The following is a 12481-nucleotide window of genomic DNA, read 5'->3' as shown; positions in this document are numbered from 1 at the left end:
CACACACTCATGCATGCACACAGACACACACAAGAAGACAGAAAGGTAACCCAAGGTGAGTGGGTTGAGTGGAATCAAATGCTGTTGATTTGATGATTGATTTGACCATCTTCAGCTGATATGTAATTTCATCTACGCACTGATAGTCCTCAGAGCTGAACAGAGTCGACAGTCAGCACAGCTTAAATACTCTAAACTTCACCAAAGGCAATCCTGTCAACCAAACTGTTTGCTGGTTTCCGCAGCACCAGATTTTCTGCTCAAGTGTCTGTTATTAAGCAGAAAGAAACAAATCACTTTCACTGAGCATCACTGAGCAACACAAATGGTAGGAATTAGAATGAATACACTGCAGAAGGTGGAGGAGTGTGCTACATTTCCGAAACGAGCAACTTCTAGGGAAAGTTAAATTCCGCTGTGAATGAAAAGGTCAGGCTCTGCGGTCCACTGAAAAGACTCTTTATATCCTTCGTGCCACACAAGTACTTCCGTGTACTCTTTTGTCTCTAGCTAGAGCCCTGCACCTCTTTAAAGGGAACAGGAAGTGACCTTGGTGACCTTGGACTCCCACACCATGTGACTTGTGGCTGCACACCACCAAAACAGCCATGGCCAAAACTCCTCACAACAAACCAATAAACTCAACACAAATAAAGGACTTTAATTTTAATCACGTCCACGTTCAAGTGCTACAAGCATTGAGTTTTTGATTTGCCTTTGTATAAAACACCTGAAAGCTTCAACATGAGACAGTGTTTTCCTTCTGCTGCTTTGCATGTCTGCAACAGTCAGGCAAACAGTTGGAAATAGTGAAGTGGCTACCAGGAAATACCCTGTACATACAACCAGTGGAAACGGTTAGCAAGTGCTTCCTTCTTTCCCTGCCTGAGTCATGTGATGGTGTTACAGGTGTGACAGTTGGTAGAGAACCTATACAGCATGCTACGGATTAAGCATATCAGCCCAAACTGAGGAATGAAATATCTAGTCACGCCACATTAAAGGAGATGGAGTGTTTTTTTTAAATGTAACCACTCAGGCAACTTAAAGAAAAAAGACAGTTTTTACAATAGTAATAAAAAATGCGAAGGATGCTGCCCCAGCCAGTTGAGAAAGTGCAATGCAAAGCTATTTTCCTATGGTAATGACATGTCAAGTACCCTGATTCATTTGGCCTTTTTGACAACACAGCTGAGGCTCTGTGCTGTAGCTGACCAGTGCATGGTGTTAATCTCTGGATAATGTTGCAGTGCTGTTTTTTTCTGATCAGTAATGCACACCCTGATGGGTGTTAGTAGGGTTACAAAGATCCACACTGACTACAGATGCAGGATATCTCTGCAGCTTCAAACACTGATCCTCCTCCTTTCTACCCATTAACTAAAGTATTACCAGTTAATCTATAACAGAGGTGCTGTAAATTTGCATATACTATGTTTGCAATATGTACAAAAGTGATGTTTTTTTTATAGCCATCCTGTGGGGGGAATAACCTTTGATCAAATGTTAAATAACTAACCAGTTTTCAGTTGTTCAGTAAATTAACCCACATCAACCCATGGAAATAATTTCAGAGCAGCAACATCACATAAAATATTACAACATGCATTCAGACGATCACAACACACACAACCTCTTCATGCGGTTAGCAGCAGGTGTGCTGATGTGTTTTTCAGTGTAGTGTTTCTATTAGAGGTTACAGACAGGCTGGAGACAGACAGACTAAGTGCTGCCCATAAACATTGCAAATCTTGGCTGGTACACTGAAAGCCTAATTGGAGAATTTGATCCACTTCACCAATAATCACTTTAATAGCTTATAAATTATCCTGTAATATATGAATTGTACACAGGAGATTTAGGTTTCATGCTGTGCTGGTCTGTGTGCACTGCGGTGACACACATGGTCTGTGAGCACTTGTATGCATAAATATGTGTGTGCACGTGCACAGTTCTTGTGCTCATAAAAGGGACATAAAAAAGTGCAAATGGATTTTTATTCTTGTTTTTAATTATCTGTAAATAAAAACAATCCACCACAGTTATCATAGCACTGTGAGGCAAAGTCCCCACAGCCAGTGAAGTCCTCTAAATAGTCTTGCTTTTGTGGAACGGCCTCCCATTTCCCGTAAAGTCAAGGGGTGGGCTCTCTGTTCTCTCACCGCCCCTGAGCCCTGTCCTAAATGTCTACATGTCCCACACCATCTAATTCTCAGGCAAATTAGGGAGATGATTTATGAGAATCAAGGATCAAAAAAGTAGACAATATGGAAGACTGAGCACACCGCAAGTTTTATTCAGAACATATGCCGCAAAGATGAGAGGGAAGAAAGACAGAAAGAGGGGGGTGTAGATCAGAAAGTGTAAAAAAAAAAGAAGAACCCACATACACCCACACTCCTCTTGGGACAACGCTGGGAGAAGATACACCATGGGAAGTGTCGTCCCTGCTGAACATCTTAGCGTTTATGCTGTCATGTCAGAAGAAAAGAACCAGGAATGGACACTTTCTCTGCACATGGAAGATTGCATGGAAATTCATTCATCTGCTCTCTAATAATCAGTGCTAGGCTTCACCTTCAGGCAACTTTTAAACAGAATATTTTGTGTTAACTGCTAAAACCATTATGCACTAATGCACAAATGTACAGTGTTCTTATGTGTGTACTGATGGAAGTACATGACCAAGATACCTATTGACAGTTTGCAGATCAAAGAAAAGCCTGGGGGAATGTAGTGAATGAGGAACTGACTTAACATAATTCTCCCCGACCTGCTACTACAAAACCTCTCTGTCCATTATGCCTAATTCACATGAACATACAGAACTATCACAAGCAAAACCGCTGCCTCCCAAAACAGTTATGTGTCAGGGAGAAAACACAGCAAATAATCTGGAAACACTTGAGCTCTTTTTATACTCCTGACATTAAGAACGAGTGTGGCCGAAGGCCAAACACACCCTGAGACGTTTTGGACTAATTGTTTCCTTCAGTCTCTAACACTCCCCCTTCAATCTATTCAAAACTCCCTTCCTTCCCTCCTCACCGTGCAACCCCTCCCCTCCACCTCTCTGCGTCTACTAATAGGTTTAAATAAAACCTGCAATTGGTCCAGTAAACCCCTCATTATGGCGTTTTAATAGAATGAATTTAGGATAGTGTGGGGTCAGGGGTCAATGGGAGGTCCTAACACAGCGCAGCTGTCATGGGGGTTGGACTGTGATTAGAACCAGTGGAGTCAAACATCCGCGGGTCCTCGACCTCACTAAGTAGACAACCTGGAAAATACATTTGGCTACAGACCAAAATGGAAAACATCCACCATCCATGTTCCAGAGGGGGTGGGATGAGTAGAGATGGAACAGAGAGGAGGAGTATAGGTACATCTATCACTGAGAGGTCACTTTAATGTGTGTGTGAATCTGACTGGAAAATCCTCTGTAACTTTTAGCCCCAAGATGTAACAATGCATGGGTCCCCTACTTTACTGGGGCTGTAAAATACATGTTTTGGATCCACTCATGATTTTCATAGTGGATCTTTTTATAATCCTTATTCTACTGTAACTATAAATTGTATCTTTGCTTTCCAGTTGCATTTGCAGCAACTGTAAATTCTGCACTAATTACCTTCTTTCTGAGTGTGTGAAACCAAAGATAGAAGTGGTCTGGTTGATGTGGCGCAGGGGTGAAATATGGCTTGTTAGCAGCCCAGGAGCTCGTTCCACATGTGGTTAGGCAGCGGTTGGGGTTGTCTGGGTGAGAGGGAGGGCATGCCAGTCTCCACAGTTCACCAAGTTTACACTGACTCGATGTGCAATCAGTGAGATTATTTAACAGAATGGAGGCCTGCTGTTTGGGTTAGGGCGCTGTGGTGAATATAGACAAGGGTTTCCACAGTTGTTCCTCATGTGGAAAATTCTATCAGGATTCTTGTGGTGCAGAATTTGTACACCATGCGCCGAAATGGGGATTTAAATATTAAATACATGGTTCACATAGCAGACATTTATCCAACTTAGGTGTTTTATGGACCTGATGGCCTTTATGAACTCCTCATCAGGTTTACATCATTCTAACACATAACACATAAAAAATATTTTCTATATATTGTGCAATGCTGTGGAAACTTAACTGCTGAACATATCCCTTCAAATAACTTGGCGACAGTGAAGAAATGTGCCTAAGTGTATTAAAACACAGAAGCAGAGACCAAAGGGGGCAAGATTCCTGTGGGTGACTGTGTAATTTAATTTTGTATGCACATTAGAAGCCAGAGTATAATTTACATGTGGGGTAGAAGTGACTAGGGCCCAGGAGAAAAGGGGCCAACATGCTCTGTTAAGGCACTGGGGGAAAAAAAAGAAAGGAAAAAAAAAGAAAATCTTTACCCTTTGAGATGCATCTTGCAAAAATAGGAAAATTAAAACCTTCCTTCATTCTTTGGGACACTTAAGGTTCATGCGCGGTTACCTCTCCTCTGTTGCTCCTTCCTTTTCTAATCAAGAGCCCAGAGCCCACAAACTCTGGCCAGAGTTTCTCGCCACAATACAGGGAGGCATGGAGGGGGGAAGGCTGGAGTCTTTTTAAGTCTGTCTCCTTCTCTCTGTCTCTTCCTCTCTACACAGAAACCAAGGCTGACTCACAGTCTCAGCAGGACCTGACAACAGCTGTCATTCATGTTGGGACTCATGCTGATTCATCTTCAGTGTTACTCTACCTGAGATAAGAGTTCCCAATAAACAGTAAACAAATGAAAAACTTTTTGGACTTGACACGCTGGTTTCATTAATATTGATTTGGTTGTTTGTTTGTCTGTGTCGGCAGGATACCTCAACCCTGACGAAAGGATTTCCATGAAATTTGGTGGGGAAAGCAGGACTGGGGCCAGGAACAGTTGATTCATTTTCAATAGTGATTGAGAGCAGGGATTTCCAGCATTGAATGTATCACAAACAGAGAAAGATTTAATTGACATTCCAAAGGGAATATTAACAAGATCAGGAAATCAATTTAATTTATGAGTAAGTGACAGGAATTATGTCTCGTGTGTTACAGCAAATTGATAAATTGTTAAGTGTTATTGGAGGTTTGTACTCGTTTTCCAGTTTATTATCAAGAGTAATACTAGCCTTATGTCAGGACAAGCAACAGGTGGATGTAGTTATTCCCCAGAAAACCAATGCGATAGACATGTAATACGTCTGAGTAAAATCCTAATATCTCATTATTGAAATGTTTAAATTTGTTGAACTAAATAAAATGAAATACGATAAATCCACACAAGCGTGCTTCGAGCACTGAAAAAAAGATCTACGACTCCACATATCCAAGACTTTTATATTGACAACTGCACACATACGCGCATGCACACACTCGGTAAATACTTTTCCATATGTGGAGCGGGACAAGAATGAAGCCAGGCTCATTCATGTTTGACAACTCTCTGTTGTCCTGTCTGTCTGCTCACACACACACACACACACACACACACACACACACACACACACACACACACACACACAGACACTCTCTCACATACTCACACTCACACTCACATACACACACACACACACACATGCACTGAACTTGACCCAACCGAGCGCTCTGACAGCAGCTGCTAGAAAGGAAGACGGGACTGACCAAGTGAGCACTTTCACTTCATAATCTCTGATACAAGGTAACATTTAAATTCAACTTAACTACAACAACTGCTCATTTTATGTTACAATATCGTAAGAGACACACATAGTGATTTCACCTTAACGAAAATATGGTTTCATTCAAATTCAAGCCCTTTGACTTCTTAAGCTAACTGTTAACCAAATAAAAAACAAGCAAACATCTTACCTTACTGTGCAAACCACTATCTCTTTTGCAGAAAATTCTATTCTCTATGCACAACCCACAGTTTCTCTTATTTCCACATTACAAACTCTCTTCTTCCCTCAGCCACCTGCAGTGTGCATCGAGCAAAGCAAACTGCCGTCCAGGACAAACATACCTTGTCTTTTCATGGGGAGGCCGGTGATAAAAATCATCCCACAATACATGAACACAAAGACACCATTAACAAAGGCAGTGATTCAATCTATCCTCTTATCTCCTCTGCTCTTTATATCTTCAGTGTCATAAAAAAAAGCCTGCTTCACTGGTGCTGAGAAGTGACTTGTGGATCACACACAAACTGCTGGGATAAATGAACTTCCTCATCTAAATTTGGAATATTTATCAAAGCTGTAATTGGGCTTGCGCTGGCCTGTGAAATTAGGGGCTTTTGTTATCAAAGCAAACACGACTTTTTGTCAGGAGTCGGTTTGGGAGTGAAGACTGCGGGTTTTGGAGTCATGGTCATTTGTTTAGATTCAAATTCAGTTCTTCAGAGAAAATTCACACATACAGGAAAAATTTAAATACAGACAGCCATGGGGGCTTGATATTAGACTATGAACTTGCCTTAAAATACTTGTAAGTCCCAATGTCTCTGTCATGATGAGATGTCAGAGCTGACATGAATTATATATTTGTTATAATTTGCAGCCCTGCTATAAATTACTCGAATAACACAGCTGTCATTTCCTGCTTGACCAAATTGACTAAAGCATACAATTTGAAACTGTTAATACTTCCCACTACTGTCTGTTTTCTCCGAAAATAAGAGCCTGAATCTTCATTTTACTCTCCACATGCCACAATTCTACCTGACGGCCAATGTTTGTTTAGATCCTACTTCACTAGAGCTGCAGATGATAAACTCCAGTCTTCATCTGTGAGAAATAATCTGAACAATTTTCATGTATTTAAAAAAATATTTTTGACATATGACAAATTAATAATGCGCTGACAGTGAAATACCCAAGTTAATTGCATTATTTCCTGTCATCCTACATAGCATCAAAATCTATACAGACATAAACAGGCTATATTGCAATAATCGTTTTACTAAATGTTATTTTTACATTTAGAGACTGGAGATGTTTGCTGCATTATTAATAGAGAACCAGTGATTTCTGAACTCATTACATTTCCTAACAGCATCAGAAAATTGTGGCAGAATATCTGTCACACAACGTGTACAACTTTAATAAAAACAGAACTGTGTCACCGATGAAAAAACAGAAAATCATTATAATAATGAAGCCCACATTAAAGCTGAACCAATGGGGGGAAAGTGGTGATTTGTTCCAGCCAATCCCGGGCGGAAGGTGGAGTGACGATTTTAAAACTCCAACTCAAGTTGCTGTAACGTGTAGCTGCTCAGCTCACATTGTGGACCACAACTTTCACGACCGCACCTCCCATGACAGCCTAGGAAAACAAGACAAACGAAGACAAACAAACAGGGAAGCAGAAGGGAAACAACGGACTCTTTTTGACTGAAACTGTTAGAGGAATTTACTGTGGCGCACCGTGCGTAAAAAGCGCACCGGGCACTCAGCTGCGCGCCTGAATTCATTGGTAACGTTTTTTGTTTTCAATTGACGATTACAGCTTGTTTTCGGATTTTCATCCCCGCGGGGCTGAAGAAACAATGTTAAAAATGACAGAGGAGCATGACAAGTGTGTCGGCGACCAGCCGTGCAGTCCATCGGGCACGAACAGCTCCTATGTCCCAGGACGACTCCGACTCCGATGCTCCGTCCTCACCGACAGGATCCGACGGCCAAGGGTCCCTGCTCACCGGTTTGGGCAAGAAACTGGACTCCGAGGATGACGAACGGTTCCCAGCTTGCATACGGGACGCCGTTTCTCAAGTGCTCAAGGGATACGACTGGTCCTTGGTACCCATGCCCGTGAGAGGGAACGGATCCCTGAAGAGTAAACCCCACGTCAAGAGACCCATGAACGCGTTCATGGTTTGGGCGCAAGCGGCCCGCAGAAAGCTGGCGGATCAGTACCCACACCTGCACAACGCCGAACTGAGCAAGACGCTGGGCAAACTGTGGCGGTAAGGAAACATTTTATTTATTATGAAAGAGAAATGCAGGAAAAGATGGTGTAAATTACCTGTATTAAATGAAAATAACAGAGTAGCCCACGGCTACAGATTTGTATATGAGAACAATTAACATTAAATGAATAATATTTTACTTTAACAGAAAAAAATATAAAAAATAATGAGTTAAAAATCTAAAATTGACTAATTTTCAAAAAGTTTTGGCTTTGAATGGAAATGATTTAGAAGAACTGGCATTTTTCCTGATCTATTGACAATAAAGAAAAAACTCAGCAATAACTTTTTAAAAATAACTTAATTGAAATTTTTTATTTTTGTTTAGTCTGACTGAATACATTTTGACATTTCATATATTTCTTTTCACCATAGTTTGCTCTCAGAGAGTGAAAAGAGGCCGTTTGTAGATGAAGCAGAGAGGCTTCGGGTCCAGCACAAGAAAGACCATCCAGACTACAAGTACCAACCTCGGCGACGGAAGAACGTGAAACCAGGCCAGAGCGACTCAGACTCAGGAGCGGAACTGGCACATCACATGTATAAAGCAGAACCAGGGATGGGAGGACTGGCAGGGATGACTGATGGGCACCACCACCCTGAACATGCAGGCATGTTGTCACATTTAATATATGAAATAATCTATCCAAAACAATTAGTCTTTGAGTTTTATTTCAAAATAGTTTTAAGCTAATGTAAATTCCTTTTAAATGGTTTAAATTAAGTTTAAATGTTTTATTTATTTCTGATATTTTCTTTTCAGGGCAGCCCCATGGTCCCCCTACACCACCCACTACTCCCAAAACAGATCTGCACCACGGGGTGAAGCAGGATCTGAAACATGAAGGCCGTCGTCTAGTTGACAGCAGCAGGCAAAACATCGACTTCAGCAATGTAGACATCTCTGAGCTCAGCACTGATGTCATCAGCAACATGGAGACCTTTGACGTGCACGAGTTTGACCAGTACCTCCCGCTCAACGGCCACGCCTCAGGCTCCTCCGCCCTGCCCTCCGACCATAGCCACGGTCAGGCTCCCGGACCTGGCGGCTCTTACGCTTCCTCTTACAGCCACACGGGTGCCAACGGGTCAGCATGGAGTCGCAAGAGCACCATGTCCTCCTCTTCTTCCTCCGCCAGCGAAGTGGGGCAGCATCGGCTCCATATTAAAACAGAGCAATTGAGCCCCAGCCACTACAGCGAGCACTCCCACGGGTCACCCTCACACTCTGATTACGGCTCCTACAGTAGCCAGGCCTGTGTCACCTCGGCTACATCAGCTGCCTCGGCCGCAGCCTCTTTCTCCAGCTCCCAGTGTGACTATACTGACCTCCAGAGCTCCAACTATTACAACCCTTACTCTGGCTACCCTTCTAGCCTCTACCAGTACCCTTACTTCCACTCATCCAGGCGGCCCTACAGCAGCCCGATCCTCAATAGTCTGTCCATGGCTCCTGCCCACAGCCCCACCGCCTCCAGCTGGGACCAGCCTGTCTACACCACGCTGTCTCGACCTTAAGGGGACAGGACACAGTCAGTTCACGCCAGAGACTCATTCAGATTGATGCACTACTAATGAAGGACGCAAGGTGCAGGTGGAGAAGTGTGTAGGGGGGTAGTAGGTTACCTGTGACCATTCGAACATGAAACAAACAAGAAAAAGTGCCTGCTGATTTTATACAAAGTTATATTGTTGCGATGAAAACACACTTAGACTTTTTACAAAGACAAATTGTGTTGTTGGTGAGCCAAACTCCTCCATGAGGACATGTCGCCTACGCCTACATCCTGTACACCCCCCCATCTTTCCAGTTTAAGATTGCACGTGTGTGCACACACTTGAGGTAAAGCAAAGGCCTGCCACTGAATGTGTAGGAGAGAAGCGGTTTGGCCCAATTTTGTTGTGAAGCAGATGGAGAAACAGATACATTGGAGAATATACATGGAACCAATTATGTGAATTTGCAGTAAAATTTACATTAATGGCCAGAGCTATATCGCAGCACACTTGGCCATTTGCATTAGTGGATCAGTCTTAACTAAATGGCTCATATGAATCTTATAGTGTCATTTTGGCATAAAAGTCTTATATGTATTTATGTTCATGCATTATTGGTTTCTTTTTTTTGTTTTTAAGTAGATAAACACATGTAATGTGGGTTTGGTTATTTACAGTACTGTTTGGCTTTTATTGAAAACAAGGCAAATGATGTGAAGGACAGTACACGTTCAGTGCATTTGATATCATTCCGTTGAAGACCAATTTCCTGTCTAATTTCCACACTTTCCTGTCTCCATTCCCAATTGCAAGAAAACAGAGAAGGACCAACAGACTCGCACAGGACAGAACAGGTGTCTGAAAGCTATGCTTGGCAAATTGCGATTAGTCATGATCTAGGGTTAAAGGAAATGGGGTAAAATAACACCACACACTCTGAGTGACATGTCAGCTGGACCTCCTGTATATGTGGACGGACAACATGCAGATATGCGTGTGTACATGCATCCGTGTGTGCGTGTGTGTGTGTGTCAGGGAGATAAAATGCATTTGTATGTGAGAGCCATTTCCTTGGGCAAGAGATACATATCCCATGACACGATACACACCAATGATACTTAAAACAACTCTTTACTGAGAATTATCTTTGAACTTTATCCATTACTCAAAAAAAGAGTATTTAGGGTTTAAAGACAAAATTAAGTGTGTGTGTGTTTTTGCCCAAATTTATCTCATCAGCCATCATGTGCCAACTCACTGCTGCAGTCTCGCGCAAAATGTTTTTGTGCCTTCTAATGCTTATTGTCAGTATTTCAATATGAAACTGAATTATTAACAAACTTCAGGCAGCACACAATCAGTAATCTACACCAGAAACTCCTACAGTTAACCCGCTCCTGATTATATCCTTAATTTGACATCATTCCTTACAGCCTTGGTATGTAATGTTCTGTGAGATGCTGTGTGAGAAACATACAGAGCTTCGTGCTCCAGATATTGTCCACAGAACTGTATTTTGTATATTATTCTGGTGTATAATTTTTGAGAAAGGCTGTGAAAATTATTGTTGTTCTATTAACTAGAGTTTCATTCACACATGCACAGCTAACCCATTCGCTGGCCATTTTTTAAAAATAAAAGATACTTTTTCTTGATATTTGTCATTGTCTTTTTTATCGTCCATATTTGTTCTTAAATATTATTATTATTTGGATATCATTTGAAAAATAATAAATAAATAGAATTAATTGAATTGAAGTGAGCAGTGTTTATGGGTTTGCCTCTGTGCAGGATACCAGCTGTTCATATTAGCGTTCTTGTCTAACATCTGTACTGTGAGCTACAGCTGTGAGGGTAGACCAGTGAGACCTCTAGGGAATTATTTGCGGCTCTCATCCGTCCGAATTGTTTTCCAAAGTGACAGTAATTAAAACTTCACAGTAAATTTAATTGGCTGCTGTTCACATCAGGTGGATGTGTAAGTCTACTGAGTTTTGCAAAATACATGTTAAATTATCTGTTTGCTGTGGAGCTTATACGCTTTAGAGGAATATACAGGTGCCTAAAACAAAATTGCAGGATGTTGCAGTGAACAGTTTATCTGAATTTCTAGTGCTTTCTGACCTTACAGGCTCTTTATTTGACACTTCATATATGGCCATAGACTAATCTCCCAAACTAGTTAATTTTGATTATTAATTTTTTCGTCAAACAACTGAAAAGAGGAATGAGGCGCGATCATATCTCCTCTGGACCAGTGGGTAGAATGCTCAAGTTGGCCCTGGCATGCATGCCAAGCAGCCGTCCCTAACCAGTCCAGGGAGAAGCCAAGTGCCAGGGCCGCGCTGCTGAATTTTAATGATTCATTATGCTGTGGAGGGGCCCCATTGTGTCCCTTTATCCGGACAGCTAGAAAGGAATTAATTGGACAGAAAATGGAAGGGCAAGGGGAACTGACAAGCCATTAAGAGGGTCCTGAATGGACGATTAGATGCACATGGGGGAGGATTTTTCACCCCCCCCCCCAACTCGCTGTCTCATATCACAACGCTCCACAAACAAAAAACAACAAGAACAACCACCACAATGACCACCAGACCAAACTGTAGAAATCATATCAGCGCACATAATCTGTAGATAATAAAAGAAGATAATACCACAGCAGATGGGGTGTGGGTGGCTCAAGAACGACTTGTTGTTTTTCTTCCCTCAAAGTCTTTTTTTTTTCACCAGTGTTTGCCAAATACTTTCAGGAGGAACTCTTGAGAAAGAACAGGAGTGAATAAAAGTGAGGCAAAAAGGCTCTTCAGGGTGCTTGGGTCCTGTTTCCCTGGAACTTGTCCACAGTTTCTGATTGGGCCTCCTGAAAGCCCTACTGTAAATAGCTTAAAAAAAAAAAAAAAAAAGAACTGGAATTGGGGGACTTCACTGCAAGTTACATCAGCACATTATAGTGAATGAAGGAATGAATGAATGAATGAAGGAACACTTTTACACTGTAGTTGCAACTTTGTCTGCGAAAAATGGTTCAC

General features: G+C 41.8%; 2 protein-coding genes across 2 annotated transcripts in view; one reads left to right on the top strand and one right to left on the bottom strand.

The window, feature by feature from the left end:
• The window catches only part of pam16 (presequence translocase associated motor 16), a 359227-nt gene that overhangs the window by 305380 nt on the left and 41366 nt on the right, over positions 1-12481 (bottom strand). The window lies entirely within an intron of this gene.
• On the top strand, positions 7248-11104 carry sox8a (SRY-box transcription factor 8a). Its single transcript, XM_018680817.2, is given in 4 exon segments — positions 7248-7607; positions 7609-7949; positions 8328-8563; positions 8716-11104. Coding segments are annotated over 4 exon segments (1407 nt in total). The 5' UTR covers positions 7248-7532; the 3' UTR covers positions 9471-11104.

The sequence above is a fragment of the Lates calcarifer genome, linkage group LG11 (genome assembly GCF_001640805.2).
Source record: "Lates calcarifer isolate ASB-BC8 linkage group LG11, TLL_Latcal_v3, whole genome shotgun sequence".
Classification (NCBI taxonomy): Eukaryota; Metazoa; Chordata; class Actinopteri; family Centropomidae; genus Lates; species Lates calcarifer.
This window is presented reverse-complemented; position numbering and strand designations above follow the sequence as displayed.